Source organism: Notamacropus eugenii, chromosome 2, assembly GCF_028372415.1.
Source record: "Notamacropus eugenii isolate mMacEug1 chromosome 2, mMacEug1.pri_v2, whole genome shotgun sequence".
Lineage (NCBI taxonomy): Eukaryota > Metazoa > Chordata > Mammalia > Diprotodontia > Macropodidae > Notamacropus > Notamacropus eugenii.
The window spans coordinates 97,327,752-97,347,276 of NC_092873.1; the positions used below are offsets into that span (position 1 = coordinate 97,327,752).

Consider the following 19,525-nt stretch of genomic DNA (forward strand, 5'->3'; position numbering starts at 1 on the left):
CTAATGCACTTTTGGTAGAAATTATCCAACCATTCTGGAGAGCAATTTGGAACTATGCCCAAATGACTATAAAATTGTGCATTCCTTTTTGACCCACTACTAGGTCTGTCTTCCAAAGAGATCAAAGAAAAAGGAAAAGGACATATATGCACAAAAATATTTATAGCAACTCTTTTTGTGTTGGCTAAGAGTTAGAAATCATGGGCATGCCCATCAGTTGGGGAATAGCTGAACAAGTTGTGATATATGATTTTAATGAGAATATTATTGTGCCATAAGAAATGATGAGCAGGATGGTTTTAGAAAAACCTGGAAAGACATACATGAGCTGATAATGGTGAAGTGAACAGAACCAGGAGAACGTTGTACACAGTAACAGCAACATTGTACAATGAAGAACTATGAATGACATAACTCTTTTCAGTAGTGCAATGATCTTCTGTTAATTTTGTATTTCCTTTTAGTGCCTAATTCAATCTTTAGAACACAGACACTGAAATGTTGACTAATGTGACTGTATCTATGACTTATTATTTTATACAGTCTTAAAAGATTATAATTTTTCATTAATATCTATTTCCATTTTAGTGCTTGGTCCAAGATGAACTAGTTCAAGTTCAGCCCAAATTTAAAAGCAGTCTACTTGAATCAGTTGAAACTTTTCGTGAAGATGTATCCAACTTTGCAGAACAATATGAACTGGTACTTTTTTGCCTTGTTAAGATGTGTTGTCATAATTACATAAAATGAAATAGCTTCATGTGAGGAAGAGTATTCTCATTAATAATATAAGAAAAACAAAGAATAATGCAGAGTTGGGGGGTGGGTTGGGGAAAATTCTATGGGTACTCTGTGGGTACCCATATGGGAAAAAAGATCACTGAATTAAAGAAGTTGCAGTAACAAGAGAAATTAGTGTCTTTTTTTGCATGTGATGTTTTGTAGCTTCAGAGTGAGGACTAGTTAATAATACAACAGCATTGCTTGAATTGCCTCCTTTTCTTAAAATTCCTGGATAAATGCTGCTCCTTTGTAGGCAGAACACCAGGAACACTGACCATACCTTCCTTCCTTCACAGTTTAAATGTATTCTTTCTCCATTGTAATAATGGGCTGTAATTTTAAGATATGTCTAGTGGAAGATAAATGCCCTTCTAGGCAGTTCATAAAAAAAAATACCTGAAGCTTTTCTACATATGAAATCCTCTTTCCCCATCACCAATGCAAAGAGAGGAGGGAATAGAATAGGCATCTGCCTCCTTCCACCCATGTAGTTGCATATGGCTACATAGAAACTTGTCTTCCACTTTTATCCCCTTTCACAAAACCTCAAAAGACCTTTCTTTTGCTTATCCTCATCATTTTGGAATCCTATTACCCTAAAGAGTTGGGCATCCCAGTGTTGACACTTCTGTAGATGGGAGATCACTGAACATTTATAACAATGCTTTTTTATCACTAAGTTGATTCCTTATTTGTGGCAAAACATTTCACATAATCTCATGGTAATTTGACTTCTGTACAGTATGTGAAATTAAAGGAAGCCAAAACAGATAATATTCCTGTCTTCTGCCTTTTCATAGTATTTCATATACCTTGAGTCACATTTCCATCCTGAGTATAGAAGTCATGGCAGATAAGTTGTTGACAAAACTATGTTAGTCATCTCCCTCTTCAACCATTTCTGCATCACTCACAGCCAACCTAGAAGCAGATAAATCTTTAATAATCGTTGGTAGTACAAACCACATAGCATGAAACGTTTCCATGTCTTTACATCTTAATTTGTAGTCTGTACTTGTGCATCAAGTTCCTTTTGAAAATGATGTCAATTCCATAAACATAAGAGTGGAAAAGAGTGAGAATTAAGAAAATTTAATTCTAAGAAAAATATATAAATTATATTCAAGGGGTCATTCGAGGGGTTAATAGGCAAACTAGTTTAGTTAAATTATCTTAAGTAAGAATTTAATATGTGCTCTTTGTAATATTTATCACAGGAAGGACCCATGGTACCAAATATACCACCCCAGGAAGCTAGCAATAGATTGCAGATATTTCAGGTAAAAATAACTTTGATAAAAATGTTGCTATATCTCATAGTCAGCCTATTATTTAATTATGCTTAAAATAATTTAAGGGGACCAACAGCTAAGACTGAATTTCCTAGGAAAAACATTGTATATAAGGCAATGATTTTTAACTACTTGAAAAACTTGTACTCCAATAACTACATTCCATCCAAGTTTTTAATTATAATTTTGTTATATAGAAATATAACTAAATATAAATTTGTTTAAACAGCCTACCTTTCTAACCTTGTTAGCATTACTTCCCTACATGTATCCCCAATGAATCCCTGATTTTATCAATATGTAAAGAGAACTGGTGACACAGTGGACAGAGTTCTGGTCTTGGAGTCACCTGAGTTTAAATCCAGCCTCAAACACTTACTTACTAGCCCTTGTGACCTTGTGACCCTTGTGGCAAATCACTTAATCTCTTTTTGCCTGAGCTTCCTCAACTGTAAAGGGAGCATAATAGCATTTTCACCTCATGGCTGTTGCTGATTTCGAATGAGATAATACTTGTAGAAGCACTTAGCAAGTAATAGTAATAAATGCTTATAGATTTATGTAATAAAAAATTCCAGCTTAGACTGGATTGCAAGTGACAGATATAGCCCCTGTGTGCATCCATTTTTATACTCAAAACCTTTTCAGCTTCCTTGACCATGTCTTCTGGGCTCTACTGTCAGTCTTGGGGAACTCTGGCTTCTCTCCTTGTACAGGTGAGGCCCAGGAGTAGGACTTTAGTGGAGGTAATGTACTTTATGTGCCAGCAAATTTTTAATAGATAATATAATATATAAAACCCTCTGTCATTATTATATTCTGAATCAGTGGTATATAAATTCATTAAATTTTACATTATTTAATAATTTTATTTCATTTTAGGCAAATTTTGATGATCTGTGGAGGAAATTTGTTACGTACTCATCTGGTGAACAACTGTTTGGCCTGCCTGTCACTGATTATGAAATTTTACATAAAACCAAGTAAGTTTGGAAAATGTATATCTGACATAGAGAGATTTCAAATTAAACACATTTGATGCTACCACTGACTGCTTTGAGAGATCTCTCTCAAGTTTTCTGAAAGAATGTTCCTTCTTGCTGCGTTTATCATCTGAGTCCTAGAGAAAGGATAGATCAAATCCAAGACAATTACTGAGCTGAGAAAGACTATAGCAGAACATCCAGAGTCGATTTAGCATCCTGTGGTACTTTCCTTTGCTTCTGTGGAATAATTAATCCAGAAAAAACTTTTCAAAACACTTACTTATCTGACCATACTGCCTGTATGATTTGGAAAAGTCATGTCACTTGTCAGGATCCCAGACCGCTCTGTAAATTGCAGTGAGGGTATTGATCTGTATCGTTAGAAGGAGTTAATACCCGGAAGATTTCCTACACAGACGAAATCATAGGTGTGATCAAAAAACAAGAACACAATACAAGACTTAGGAGCTTGTGTTCCTTGAAGATTCTGAGCCTCTGCTTCATTTTGAAAGGGACTCCTGAATCTTGTGGATGGATGGTTTTTAGTCTGGTCCTAATGCCAGTAGTACTAAAACCTCAGTATGAATATGAGTGTACGGATGTATATTTGTTTGTTTCACACACACATGTGTATGTTTATAGATACACAAATATACACAGGTGAATGTGTATACAAATATGCATATAAATGTACCTATATTTTTAAAATTTCTTTATGTGTATTATCATGCATGTCTTTTGTAAAGTATTTGAATAAATATATTACAACTTGTTTCTCCTACCTAGGAAGGAACTGAATTTGCTGCAGAAGCTGTATGGATTATATGATACTGTAATGGGCAACATTAGTGGTTATTATGAGATACTTTGGGGAGATGTAGATATTGAAAGCATTAACTTAGAACTTCAGGAATTCCAAAATAGGTAAGCTAAAGCCCATTTAAGATGACCTTTCTATGTTCTGTAATATCTAAAGATCTAGCTATTGTGTATTATTTTGTTTATGCTTAATATTTATGCTTGCTGATACATAGCTTTGTAATTTCCAGTTTGATGTGTCTTACCTATTAGACTGTAAAGTCTTCAAGAGTAAGAATTATGTCTTTTGTTTTCCACAAAGAGTATGGTGCAGTGTTGTTTCTACATATGGTTCTCGAGAAGTAACTGTTTAATTGATTAAATAATTGTATAGCCAGTCAAGAAGCTTGGGTATGAACAGTTCCTTTCAATATGACAGAAATTAAGGCATGATAAAAAATGCTCCTCATACTGATGTCTCCATAAATTTATTCCCTTTTTGCTAATATTTAGACTAAAGAAATTTTTAAGTAAAATAGACATTTTGTTATTTTTCTTAAAGATGCCGCAGACTTCCCAAAGGATTGAAGGATTGGCAAGCCTTTTTGGATCTTAAAAAAAGAATTGATGACTTCAGTGAGTCATGTCCTTTGCTAGAGATGATGACTAACAAGGCAATGAAGCAACGACACTGGGATCGAATTGCAGAACTAACAGGAACTGCATTTGATGTAGAATCTGATACTTTTTGTTTGAGAAATATCATGGAGGCACCACTCCTCAAACATAAAGATGATATTGAGGTATGAGCATAATTATGTATTTCAAAAATATCATCCTAGCTTAGACAAATAAATGATCTTTATATTCATAGCAATGCTCAGACTGAACTATGATTTTGGAAAGAGAAAAATTAAGCATGGAGAAACAGGCCCTAGCTTTCTCACCTATAAGATGAGATTGCATCTGAATTTTTTAGAGTAGTGTTTGATGGGAGAGTAAAGAAGTGGTTCTACCCTCCACCACTATTCTTTCACCCATGTTACTTCTATCAAAATAAAAAAAGCTTAGAGACAGAGAGGGTATGTGTAGGGCATAGTGATTAAGTCCCAGTGGTAGATTTCTGTCTGAAATGGGACAAGAGCAGCTGGCGTTTAAAATTTTCAAAGCGCTTTATAAACATTATCTCATTCTATCCTTAAGACAGCCCTGGAAGGTAGGTGCTGTTATTATACCATTTTATAGAAGAGAAAAGTAAGGCAGACAACAGTTAAGTGACTTGCCAAGGGTCACACAGCTGGTATATGTCTGAGGCAGGATCTGATGTACCCTTAAATCAAATTATTTGATCTGACATAAAAATTGTACTTCTATCTCCAAGGCTTTAGAATGCAAGTTCTTAGCCCTTTTTGTTATATTTAATGTAGAAAAATTGGACTAGATGATCTCTGTGGTTCCTTCCAATTCCAAAAAGAAATCTAGGAATGAAGATGGAAGGTAGATAGGGTCTCTCTCCCTCCACTCCCATCTGTCCATCTATCCATCCATCTATCTGTGTATCTATGTATCTATGTAATATCTCTCTTCCCCCTCTTTCAGAGAGCTATGATTATATATGATTCAAGGGGGAGGCGGAGAGGAATATGCCTCTTTAACTTAGTCTGTGTCCAAGGTCTAGGTCTCATTACCCTGGAAGAGATTTGGAATTTGTATTGCTTAGAATTTGGAAATCCTCCACAAGTTGTTAACAGTGTTTAATTTAGATTTAAAAAAACCAATGAAAATATGAAGAAATATTCCTTTTTTTCTCATTTTTTCTTTGTAGGATATTTGCATATCAGCTATCAAGGAAAAGGATATTGAAGCTAAACTTGCTCAAGTAATTGATAACTGGACCAACCAGAGTCTGAGTTTTGCCACATTTAAGGGGAAAGGAGAACTGCTACTAAAAGGAACAGAATCAGCAGAAATTATTACATTGATGGAAGATAGTTTAATGATCCTAAGTTCTTTGCTAAGTAACAGGTAATTTTACAGATTTTTTTTTCAGTTTCCAGCTTCTTATTTGGTGATCTAAACTGCTTTCTGAAGTCTAGTTCTGCAGCTATATAACATTACTGGGTATCATGGGCATGTGTTAGCTGCTGGCCTGCTCTAAGCCAAACTGCCTCTCAGCAGCAGAAATCTGCCTCCTTTCAGATTCTGTACAGTGCTTCTAGCCCCACCACCGAAGCAACAGAGAACAAAGAAGTGTGCTTCTAAACACAGAGACATTGATTGAGACATCAAGTCTAGCGGGCGTAGTGGAGAGGGTTCTTGACTTGGAGTCCAGAAGACCTAAGTTTGAATTGTACTGTAGACATTAGTTTTGTGACCTTGGGCAAGTCCCTTAACCTTTCTTATCTTCAGTTTCCTTACCTGTAGAATGAAGATGATAGTAATTGCACCTACTCTTCTCCCCTTCCCAGGTTATTGTGAGGATTCAATGAGATAACATAGGTAAAGTGCTTTGCAAATTTTAAAGTGCTTTGTAAATGCTGACTGCTGTTGCTACTGCTGACATTATTATGTCTCCACTAAATACTAGATCTCATCCCATGGCTTTTAGGGGTGGGAAGAAAGGAGGCATTTGGAGCAGGAGCATGATATCGATGTGTTATTCTAGCAGCTAACAGCTCCCATCCTGCTGTTGGGGAGAAAATTTGGGATGCCTTCAGTCCACTTGTTTTTTTCAGTTATTTAGAGGCCTTTGACAACCTCCTGCAAGCCATTGTCATGATGTCCTGGGCAGAGGGTGTTCCACAGCCAAGTAAAGATCCCCAGAACAACCACACCCTTCCCACTTATATTGACCAAAATCCAAATCAGCTCACCCCTGCAGGAGGGGCCCTTCTGCCTACTACCATTTCCAGCTCTAGCTCCCACAGAAGGTTGGGGGGTAGCTGTAGAGGAACTAATTAAATATTTGTCCTGATGATGTTAGAGACCCCTCCCCCCACACACACTCATGCACCCCACAGTGGGGCTGAGCTTGATCCTGAGAGGCCTCCGCTCCACATGGGAAGGTTCTTCCTCAGAGTTGGCAGAATCCACCAATGACCTTTGCACAGAACTTGGGCAGTTTTCATATCTCAAATCTAGAAAAATTGCCTGGCCTAATTTTCGTACATTTGGGATTTCCTATATAATATATCCCCAAAAAGGCAATATTCACTTAGTTGTGCAAATCATTCGTAATGATTTTGAGTGCTGGCCTAAGGTTAATGAGGTCCTGGGGGAAAGGAGAAGGGGGAGGGGTGGGGTATGATACAGGTGTGCTGGAGCCAGCTCTGCCATGGAAGTTGCAGTGTGGGAATTTTCAGTGAGAACATTTACATCTTGGAAATCAACAAACACTATGAATCTGAGCATGATTTATTGTTTTGTTGATTGTCTAGATTTAAGAAAGTGATGGAGAAAATGTTAATAATGCAGATTAAAATTAAATTTAAAGTGTGTCTTCCTTCTTCCCCATCCTACCTAATTGTGAAACATTTACCAGCAAGGGGTGCTGAGGACAGGGCAGCCCCTCTCCTTGCTTTTGGATCTAAGGGCTGTACTTCCCTCATGTAAATACTCTCCATCTCTGCTCTCAACGACTACCCAAGTAGTAGGGTCACAGTGTGATTGTTACATACAGTAAGATTTGTCCAGCCCTGCCTGAAGGAAGCAAAATGGGAGTGACGATGACCTGGAGCATCATGAACAGATCAGTCATTGCTCTGTAGAGTGCACAGTTTTAATCACCATACTTTCCCTCTCTTCTGGAAATTTTTCTATTTGACTATCTTGTAAATGGGTTGGAAGTGGAGAGATGAAGTAATAATAATGATGACGCTAAAAATGGTAAATTTCTGTAGTGCTTTAACCTTGTGAAGTCAGCTGTGGAAATACTGAGGCTTAAAGAGGATAAATGGCTAACCACAGCTAGTACCTGTTAGAACAGGGTGTACGTTCAGGTCTCTAGATGCCATGTCTAGCACTCTTTATGGGAGAGGTGATGAGAAGGAAGCCAGAGATGACAACGGGGTAGGTGAAGTTAGCTTTCCATTACAATTATTCCTTCTATGTTGCAGGGGTTAGGGGCACGGTATCCCCGTGATCTGGAAAATCCACAAAACGTTTTGGCCCTTCTTTCATACTGGAGAAGAAATCTAAATTATTATGGTATTAAAAATAAAATAGGTTGATATTACATACTACACACATATTCTATGCATTTCTGAGTTTCTAAACTTTGTGTCTTCTGTTGGACTTCTTATGTCATCTACTGCTTCCTCAAAACTCCCCCAAAATTTCTATTTAATTTCTTATGCTGACCCATGGTATATTGAAATTATAGTGGGAATAGTCACAATATGGAAGGAATAATTGTAATTACTAGGGAGCTTTGGGGTGATGATAGCACCCAAATTAGGAGATGCTTTTTCTGTGAAAAGGAGAAAACTTTTTATATGACATGGAAAAATAAGACTTCTTTCTCAGAGAAGTTAAAAATCTTAATAAATGCTCTGATAGAAACTTCCTTTTAGGTTGTTTTTTTTTGGGGGGGGAATAGGAGGGAGAAAGAAGTGGGAGGACCAGACCTATATATCAATTTAATTGGTATAGGGATCTCCTAGTGAGGAAACTCCCTTTCTCAACGCAGATCAGCCTCTGCTCTGGCACTATTTAGAGAACTGCCTAGGACTTTGGGAGATTGTGATTTGCCCAAGGTCTTGACACTAGTTAGTGTCAGAGGAAGGACGCGTATCCACATCACCCTGACTCTTAAGATTGCCTTTTAAAATAATGTACAATAAATAAAAAATTGAAAAGCTTTATCTTAGAATTTTCAAAGTTATTTCTTCTTTTTTAGCTCACTTTGTGCTACATTAGTTCCTTAATTATCTTTAAAACTTATTTTATTTTTTTTAGGTATAATGCTCCATTTAAAAAAAGTATTCAGAATTGGGTATTTAATCTGTCAACTTCTTCAGATATAATTGAAGAGTGGTTGGTTGTACAAAACCTTTGGGTTTACCTTGAAGCTGTTTTTGTGGGTGGTGATATTGCAAAACAGTTACCTCAGGTAAATGGATACTAAACTTTATAAAATAACTAAGAGTAAGTATAAAGTTACAGACATATTCACTAATTCATATTGCAAATTCCTCAGTGACTTATACCAGTGGAGAAAAGTGGGACTAATAAACCCAAAGACTACATTTCCTGAATCATTTACATTAGGCTCTGAGGTGTGTTAAATGATTTTATTTCTTTATATGTTGAATAAATTATTTTGATTCTTGAAGATTAGGATGACTGGTACAGAAGGCAGGAAAGGTGTTAAATATTGGCAGGATGGCTATCTTATATTTCTGTCTTGAAGGATTAGCCCAGCTAAGTTTAGAAGAGCTCATCACTAGAAAGTTGACCACTAGGTGATTTTTGGGCAACAGCAACTAGTAAACATTATTTTGTAAAGCTTGGAGGACTTACAAAATCTTCTTTAATAATTTATTAAATTGTATAATATATTCAGCTGTAGGTGGATTATGGTCATATCTGATAGTGACAGTTTTAAGGAAAATTTTAAATTACTCTTTTGATTCTTAGGTACTCTATTGACAGTCTTCATGTTTGCATTAAAAAGAAATGTACTCCATTAAAGAAAACTTATACTAACAAAAAATTAAACATGTCCTTCCTGAATTGATAAGTCCATAAATAAGCTATTTTATGTACTGAAAATGATGAAAAAATATTTTTCAAAATGGCCTACACACAGAACAACATACATATTGACCATAGTATAGTAATGTGCATACATGTAAGCTATACTCAAAGTCAACTGAACTCAAATTAATTGCGTTAATTAATTTTAGTCCTGGAGCATAAATAGTGAAATATACTCTTTTCAGTGGAGAGGTAAGAAACAAATGAAAAGGCATCATTGTGAAATCTTTTATCTGTGATTTTGCTTAACTGTTTTATTGCTATTTTCTTCTCATAATTTAAACGTTCTTTCTGCATGAAAATAAGAGGTATTTTTTCTTTGGGAACTCTTGAACTGAAATTGTTTTAAGGAAGTATTTTCAAAAAAGCTGTTCTTTCTAAGCTTTATAGTAGAACTGGATCAACTAGTGTCACTAAAATACTTTTAGCAACTTAAATAAATTGAAAGTTCAGATACTAATTTGAAGAATAACCATGAAGTTCTATCTTAAGCACTATGATTATCAAATTATCCAAGTAGCAATCTTTAAAGATGATGTGTTGTTTTTTTTTAGGAAGCAAAACGTTTTCAGAACATTGATAAGTCATGGATAAAAATAATGCAGCGAGCTCATGAGAATCCTAATGTAATTAGTTGTTGTGTTGGAGATGAAACTATGGGACAACTTTTGCCTCATTTGCATGAACAGTTGGATGTATGTCAGAAGTCACTTACGGGGTATGTATAAGTTGTCATTTCAAATATACCTTTACCATGGCAGGGTTAAAGACTTGGAAAGGATCTCAGAAACCATCTTGTTCAATCCATACATGAACAAGCATCCTCTCAAAAACATATCTAAAAAGTAACCATTTGGCCTTTGCTTTAAGACCTGTAATGAAGGGAAATCCACTTTCTCCCAACGTAGTAAGTACATTCTAATTTTGAATTCTTTTCCTTATGTCAAGACTACATTTTTCTCTTTGCAGATGCTACTCATTTCTCCTAGATCCAAAATCTGGAGCTTTAGTAGAACAAGTCTAATGCCTTTATTATGTGACAGCACTTTAATGCTAGAAGTACTAGAATTTAAGAATACCTCAAAGAATCAAAAAGGCCTGATGCAGCACCTTTTTAAAAAAAAATCCATAAAACAAAGAAAATAGATTTAGGAGAGAAATTCTTATTTCAGAGTAAATATGTGATAACAGTTACTATCTTCCCCCCAATCTTCTTTTATCCAACTAAGTTGGTCCTGTTGGTTCTCATGTTACATAAACTGAACATATACCCCTTTAAAAAAACTTTTTTGTTTTCAGTTTTCAACAGTTACTTACATAAGTCTTAAATTTTCTCCCCCTCTCCTCCCTCCCTGAGACGGCATACAATCTTATATGGGTTCTAAACATACAGTCTTATTAAACACAACTTCACATTAGTCATGTTGCACAGAAGAATTAAAACGAATGGGATAAACCATGAGAAGAAACAAAACAAAACATAACACAAGAGAAAATAGTCTGCTTCATGAACGTACACTCTTTAACATCCTTGTAGCCCTCTTCTGGAAATTCTCAATCTTATTGATGTCTTTTCTAAAATGTGGTACCCAGAACTGAACAAAATACTCAGTATGTGATCCAAAAAAATCAGAGTACAGAAGAACCATAAACTTCCTTTTTTATGGATACTGTGTCTCTCTTAATGTACCACTTCTGATGGCATGGTCTTCTTTGACAAAGAAGGACGAACACAACAATCCATGAGTAGACCCAGCTACCTGATTGGGGGCCAGCTGACTAGGTAACTCAGCTCCTCCTCTCCTGTCTGTCTCCCCCTCCCCTTCCTTCTCCTATCCAAAGGAAGGTAAGTTTGAATGGCCAGAGGATGCCAAGTTAATTTGGGGTTTACTGGCTAGATCCTTTTCCTATTCCTTTTCCTTTTCTTTTCCTTTACTTTCCTTTTTTCTTTCCTTTTTCCTTCTTTTCCCTTCCCTTCCCCCAAACCTTAAACCTACTGCACTCTGAAGCCCATAGATTGTACCACACTAGACCCCTGTCTAAGCTCCACTTAAGGGCTGTTTTCTGGACCCTCCTGGCTTAAGAGTCATTATCAATAGTAACTGTAGCTGTTTCCCTCCCAGCCTGATTTATTTTTCTTTGCCTCATTAAAGGGGTCATCCTCTGACTACTTCTTAGAGACATCATGTTCGTTGAATGGGCATTATCTCATCCTAAGTGAGTACCTAAATGAGCCTTGGCCTAAAGAGACCAAGATCTCCCACTGCATCTCCAGTCATCCTGATGAATATCTGGTCACTGGATCCAGATGGCTCTGGGGGAGAAGTGAGATTGGTGACCTTGCACAGCCCTCCCTCCCTCAAAACAACATCAAGTGCAAGTTTGGCAATGAACACAACAACAACTCTAAGATCTTATGTTAGTTTTTTTCACTGCCACATCATACTGTAGAATACTGTTAAGCTTGCAGCTCGTTAAAATGCCCAGATCTTTTGCAGATAAACACTTACATCTCTTCTGCATTTTTGACTTGGGCAGCTGTTTTTTCAATTCAAGTGTAGGACTTTGCATTTATTCTAATTAAATTTCATCTCATTGAATTTAGCCTATTGCTTTCAATGCAGTTTATTAGCTATTCTTGTTAACTGTCTTTCCAGGCTTGGGCCACCTTCAAACTTAATAATTATTCTGTTTATGGTTTTATTCAGATCATTTGTAGAAAGAATAATCACTACAAGGGTAAGCACAAATCTCTGAGGCACCCCCAGTTAGAAGCCCTGCGAAGTTGACGACATTAATGATTATTTCTTGAATGAACTGCTTCAAAGAATTCTTAGTTCACTTAACTGTACTATTGTAGAATTAATTGTAAACTATATTTGCCTGATGAATAGGCTCATCAGTGCTCAGGTTTGAATCACAGATTTTAATGACTACATGAGAGAGACTTACAATTTTGGAGTAAACTTTACTGCAAAGGTAAACAGGAATAGGTGTCACTCAGAAATTCCCTAAGCAATACTGACACCTCTAGGTTGTTGACTGTACTTTCGTTTGTTTGTTTTTACTGAGACTAACTTCCACAGAATTGTGGAGTATAGGTGAGCATAGGTATATAAAGAGTGTGTCTAGGCCTCTGTATAGGCCTGCATAGCTGAGCCTAAGCAACTATTGCCTATGGAAATAATCACAGTTTCAAAATTAAAATCCTCCTTATCTTTCACAGGAGCTAGGGAAAACTAATTCCTGTGAAAGAGAAGCATAAGCAAATAAATAAAATCAACTTAGGCCTACTAAATAAGGAATAAATAATATCAATCTAAGAATTGGACCTTTCAAATTGATTTATAGGTCAATAATATAGCTGCTGTTCTCTATATTACGGACCTCCAAATTTTCCACAAGAATAGCATGAAAGACATTGTCAAAGAGTTTGCTAAAATCTAGGTGAACCTTCTCTATAGTATTTCTTACATAGCAAAGACTGTCAAGTGTGGCTTGCAGGAAGGCCAAAATAGATCTCTAGTATCATCTCTTCCTTACTCTTCTCCAGGGGAAATTTTCATTCCTGCCAGCCAGGGGAGCAAGAATTTGGAGCCGGAAGCTAGGCCATCCACTCAGTTCTCCTCAGAATGAGGAAGTCCTAGGCTAAAATTATGTAATCTGCTTCCTTAAATATTATTGGTAAAGATTTTTAGGTCCCAGTGAACCTTCTTATTGCTGTTTTTTAATAGGTAAAGGAAGACCTTGGGTTTTATATCCAAGGCTTTACCCCTGTCCTGCCAAACATCAGTTTCACAATGAATGGACATAGCAAATAGCAAGGAAATTCTAATCCAAGTTGAGAGTGAAACAGAAATCAGAGAAAGTATATATATGAGAATATATACCGCTAATACAGAAAGAAGGAACTCTTCCATTGGGAGAGCAAGGTAACTTGGTTCAGTTGAGAGAATTTCCTTGATCTTTTCCCAAGGGAAAAGTAAACTAGAAATAAGGACATGATGAAGATTCCCAGCACCTCTCATTTTGGCCGCTTCCCAGAGTCTTTTTCTCCCTTATGCAACATGAAGTGGAATTGGCACCATCCATTTTCTCTTGAAGCTGGAAACCAGAAGCACCTAAAGAGACTGAAGAATTAGAAGATACTGTTTATCCCTTTTCTCTTGTTCTAATCTGCTTCTCACTGCCCCTCACACAGGCTCAGGGAATTGATCTCTACCAGTGAGGATATAGAACCATACCAATGGGCTTTGGGACTTAGTTTACCCCAGTTGATAGATCTAGCCTAGTAATCCTGTCAAAAAGGAATTGGTCTTACTTCCTTTTTCCACAAACTTTCAAATTACATATTAATAGCTCAGCAGTCATATCTGCCATCTTTCTCAGTTACCTAAGTCATTTGGGCCTGGTGACTTGAATTTATTAAAGGTTATGAGACTTCTTTTGCTATATCCTTGCTCTTTCCAAAGGAATGTAAATTTTGATTGCTGAAACTTGGCATGATATCTTGAGGTTTACGGGCTAGATTTCTTTCTTATTCTGGCTTTCATTGATTGACCAGCAATAGGTTTCAGGTCCAACATGAGTTGGTCATTGCTTTAGTCATAATTGACTCAGAGTAAATGTAAATAGCAATCATTTCTTTGGAGGTTTTGAATTCAGGAGTTTTGACTTTGTTGTCCTCTTCTGGTTGTATGTTTTGATCTTCCTTGTCACCAATGATGTTACCTTTTATCAGTGGATAAAGTAAGAATTTATAGTCTGTTTCTTTTTTCCATTTGCTTATTTTCCCAGCCAGTTACTTGACTTTTGAGTTCTTTGTTAAATAGGGGAGCTTTAGAAGCAGCCACCACTTCAGCAGTGGCTGCTGCCCCCCTGGAGCTAGGGATAGGGCTGGACCACACTCTCCTCTGAGCCATGTGAGAAACCCTTCCCACCGACCTTCGAAGCTGTCTTTGACATTTGTGGGTTGAAAAGACTGGAAACCACAGCAGCCACTAGCGATTCAGTCCCCTAAACCCTGCTCTATCCATGCCAGTGCAGTCCACACTGAACTGCATTTTACTCCCAGCCCAGTACAACAGACCTTTCCTGTTGACCTTCCAGATTGTCTTGGGCTGTAACTTTGCTTCAGTCTGTCATTTTGTGGCTTCTGCTCCCTAGAATTTGTTTAAACTCATTTTTACAGGTTTTTTGAGGGGTTTGTGGGGAGAGCTATAGCCGGTCCCTGCTTCTACTCTGCTGTCTTGGCTCCGCTCCCTAAATAATGTCTTTCTATTTTGTTCAGAAACCCTGAGGGTCTTCCCCTCTCAAACTGATAATTATTTTTTTGATGAGGTAAAAAATCCATTTTCTGCTTCATTTCTTACTTAGCTTTAATCACTGAATGGATATTGCCCCAGTCAAAGTGAGACCTTAGCTTTAAAAGACCAAGGTCTCAGCAGACCCACCATGGCAGAGAAGAAAGATGGACCTGCTCTAGCTCTACTCCCATAGCCCATAAAATACCTGTAAAAATGACTCTAAACAAATTCTAGAGCAGCAGAAGCCATAGAACAACAGAGTGAAAGAGATTTACAGCCCAAGACAGCCTAGAAGATGACAAGAGAGGTCTGTTGCTCTGGGCTCAGAGTGGAGCACAGACCAGCCTTGGCATGCAGCACAGCACACAGAGGACTGGAGCAGGCTTGAGGGCGTAGAATCACAGGTAGCAACTAGAATTCCCAGATTTCTCAACTCACAAATGTCAAAGACAGCTTCAAAGGTCAGTAAGAAAGGTCTTTCACCCGGGTGAGAGGGGGTTGTGGGTTCAGCCTAAGCCCTGGCCCCAGGGCAGTGGCAGTCAATGCAGCAGCCTCCACTTTTGGAGCCCTCAGCCTAAAGAACCTGGAGGAGTCAAACAGCTGATCTGGATCTCAGTCCTGAGTGGTGGTCCTAGGGTGAGGAAGAATGCTAGCCTGGTAGAGCTGGTGGTGACTGTGGAGAGGAATCCTACTCACAGATCCTGGGCAGATAAGATGCTTGTGGTTGCTCATAGACCAGGATAGGAGGAAATTCCTCTCCTTTGATTGTGCCACTTTGGAGAGACTGAGAACTTACAGGTCCCTAGAGTATATTCTTCACTTCACAAAGGACTCAACAGTTAAGTAACTGACTGGGAGAATGCCAAAAAAGGGCAAAAAATAAGACCATAGAAGATTACTTTCTTGGTGAACAGGTTTTTTCTTCCATCCTTTTGGATGAGAAAGAACAAAGCATACTATAAGAGGAAGACATAAAAGTCAAGACTTCTGCATCCAGAACCTCCAAAAAAATATGTAGTGGTCTCAGGCCATGGAAGAGCTCAAAAAGGATTTTGGAAATGAAGTAAGCGAGGTGGAGGAAAAACTGGAAAGAGAAATGAGAGCAATGCAAGAAAATCATGAAAAGAGAGTCAACAGCTTGCTAAAGGAGACCCAAAAAATGCTGAAGAAATTAACACCTTAGAAAATAGACTAACTCAAATGGCAAAAGAGGTCCAAAAAGCCAGTGAGGAGAAGAATGCTTTAAAAAGCAGAATTAGCCATATGGAAAAGGAGGTTCAAAAGCTCACTGAAGAAAATAGTTCTTTAAAAATTAGAATGAAGTAGATGGAAGATGATGACTTTATGAGAAACCAAGAAATCACAAAACAAAACCAAAAGAATGAAAAAAATAGAAGACAATGTGAAATATCACATTGGAAAAGCAACTGACCTGGAAAATAGATCCAGGAGAGACAATTTAAAAGTTAGGGGACTACCTGAAAACCATGATAAAAAAAAAAGGGCCCAGACATCATCTTTCATGAAATTATCAAGGAAAACTGCCCTGGTATTCTAGAACCAGAGAGTAAAATAGAAATGGAAAGAATCTAGAGATCACTTCCTGAAAGAGATCCCCAAAGAAAAACTTCTAAGAATATTGTAACCAAACTCCAGAGCTCCCAGGTCAAGGAGAAAATATTGCAAGCAGCCAGAAAGAAACAAATTGAGTATTGTGGAAATACAATCAGGATAACACGGGATCTAGCAGCTTCTACATTAAGGGATTGAAGGGCTTAAAATATGATATTACAGAAACCAAAGGAACTAGGATTAAAATAAAGAATCACCTGTTCAGCAAAACTGAGTATAATACTTCAGGAGAAAAACGTTCATTCAGTGAAATAGAGAGCTTTCAAGCATTCTTAATGAAAAGATCAGAGCTAAATGAAAATTTGACTTTCAAACACAAGAATCAAGAGAAGCATGAAAAGGTAAACAGGAAAGAGAAATCATAAGGGACTTACTAAAGTTGAATTGTTTACATTCCCACATGGGAAGATAATATTTGTAATTCTTGAGATTTTTCTTAGTATTTGGGTAGTTGGAGGATTATATACATAGAGGGCACAGGGTGAGTTGAATAGGAAGGGATGATATCTAAAAAAATAAAGTTAAGGGGTGAGAGAGGAATATTTTCGGAGGAAAAAGGGGAGAAATAGAATGGGGCAAATTATCTCTCATAAAAGAGGCAAGAAAAAAGTTTTTCAATGGAGGGGAAAGCAGGGAGATGAGAGGGAAAAGTGAAGCTTACTCTTCACATTTGTCTTAAGGAGGGAATAACATGCACACTCAATTTGGTATGAAAATCTATTTTACACTACAGGAAAGTAGGAGAGAAGGGGAGAAGCAGAGTGGGGGGGGGTATGATGGAAGGGAGGGCAAATGGGAGAAGGGAGTAATTAGAAGTAAACACTTTAGGGGACAGACAAGGACAAAAGAGAGAGTAGAATAAATGGGAGACAGGATAGAATGGAGGGAAATATAGTTAGTCTTTCACAATGTGACTGTTATGGAAGTCTTGCATAACTACACATGTATAGCCTATACTGAATTGCTTGCCTTCCCAATGGGGATGGGTGGGGAGGGAGGAAGGAAGAGAAGTTGAAACTCAAAGTTTTAGTAACAAATATTGAGAATTGTTTTTGCATGAAACTGGGAAATAAGAAATGCAAGTAATGGGATATAGAAACCTATCTTGCTTTACACGAGAGTAGTGGAGATGAGGACAAGGGAAGGGAAGGGTGTGATAGAAAGAAGGGCAGATTGGGGGAAGAGGTAATCAGAATGCTTAGTGTGTTGGGGTGGGGAGAAAGGAGAGATGGGGAGAAAATTTGGAACTCAAAATCTTGTGGAAATGAATGTTGAAAACTATAAATAAATTAAAAACAAAAAAAGACCAAGGTCTCCCAGTTGTCCTGATCTATATCTTGTCACTGGACCCAGATGATTTCAGGAGGAGAATGTGAGACTAGTCACTTTGCACAGCCCTCGTCAACATAAATCCATTTCATTTGCACATCATGGCATCATCTTCCTGATGTCATGGTCCTGTTCGAGAACAAAGGACAAACAACAATACCAACACTATATAACCCCAATATTATTCATCATTGCTCATTTCTTTCCAGGCTACAAGTCATTCTTGTTGACAGAAGGAAAAAAAACAGAAGAAAAATTAAAATTGAGCAGCTCTGTTTCTTCTCAGCATCAGCATTGCCCCGGCCACGTGGAGAAAACAATCCTATCCCTTCTTTGTATATCCTCATTTCTACAATATTGCTTTATTTTAAAGGTCTTTTTGTTTTTCTTAGTTTTCCTTAGCAGTTTACTTACTAACTCATTCTGCCCTTTGTTACAAGATTGTGGTCTACTTTTGTATTCTTCCTCCATTATTTGTTCTTCCTACTTTTCTCCAGGTCTCTGTTAGCTTTTATTGCTCTGTACAAGTACAGTATTTTCTCACATAGTTGCATATGAATGTATATATGTCTATACAAGTGTGATTATAGATATGTAAGTATATGTATACGTATGTAAGTGTATATATATGTCTGTGTATACATATGTCTGTGTGTACATATGTATGTGTATGTGTATATGTAAATACATGTAAAATGTGTCTGGGCTTAATTGTAGCATCCTTGGGGGAGGGTGAAAAAACAAAGTAATTAGTGCACAGCAGAGAACAACAGAAAACTCAAAAGCAAGCAAAGAAGGACATCTCTGAACACAATGTGTTATATTTATTATATTGGCTTCCTTCAAATGGAAATTTATTGCTGCATATTTTGAATCCTCTCATGTTCTGCTGTGCACATGACACTGCTTTTTTTTCTTCTTTTACTTTGTATTTGAGTTTTGATATTTAAGTTTATACCATGTTCTTCTGTATTTAACTTTAAAATAATTTTTAAAAGCTTTGATTGCTGTGGTAATTTTTTAAAATTCTAATTCATATCGTAATACAGACAATTTTTAGATTGCAGAATTATAGGGGCCTAGTTTTTCTTTTGCATATCACTCTCTTTGTTTAAGACAGAGAGATTACTTACAGTCCAGTCAACAGGTATTAAATACCTCTTATCAGACCTTCAGTCCTATAGAGACATCAGTGAATCAAAGAGTATATTCTTAACCTCAAAAAATTAATTAATAACCTTTAACCATATACAATATCTGATTTAAGTCGCCTTGGTCCCAGCTTGACCTGAACCAATTAGAAGTAGGAAACACTGTGAATTTAGGAAAGAGACTAACAGAAAAATAAGAAATAGAAAAAACTTTCTGCTAAGCTCTTTAAAGCAGAGTCTTGCTTTTCCTGGTTTGCTAGATTTCGTGGCTTTGTTGGCTATCGCTTATGAATATAGTGTAGACAAAAATGGAGTATTGTCTTTATTGCCTTTGTGTATGGAGTCCCTTTGGGGACACTAAACTTTTCGAGAAAATTGGGTACCAAATGTATAAATGTTTGCTGTTATTCCATTGGAAAGCTAACATTTCACATAAATAAATGTTAATATTAGTCTTGATAATTGAAAAATATGGTGATATGAATGAAAAG

The 19,525-nt window shown here is 37.0% G+C and overlaps 1 protein-coding gene across 5 annotated transcripts in view; it reads left to right on the forward strand.

The window, feature by feature from the left end:
• DNAH8 (dynein axonemal heavy chain 8) overlaps positions 1-19,525 on the forward strand; it is a 396,942-nt gene that overhangs the window by 171,496 nt on the left and 205,921 nt on the right. For all 5 annotated transcript variants that reach the window (XM_072641991.1, XM_072641989.1, XM_072641988.1 and 2 more), the window contains 8 exons: positions 589-702; positions 2,001-2,063; positions 2,958-3,058; positions 3,848-3,985; positions 4,422-4,662; positions 5,685-5,884; positions 8,816-8,969; positions 10,171-10,334. In XM_072641991.1, coding sequence (XP_072498092.1) covers positions 589-702; positions 2,001-2,063; positions 2,958-3,058; positions 3,848-3,985; positions 4,422-4,662; positions 5,685-5,884; positions 8,816-8,969; positions 10,171-10,334 — 1,175 coding nt within the window. The remainder of the gene's footprint in view (positions 1-588; positions 703-2,000; positions 2,064-2,957; positions 3,059-3,847; positions 3,986-4,421; positions 4,663-5,684; positions 5,885-8,815; positions 8,970-10,170; positions 10,335-19,525) is intronic.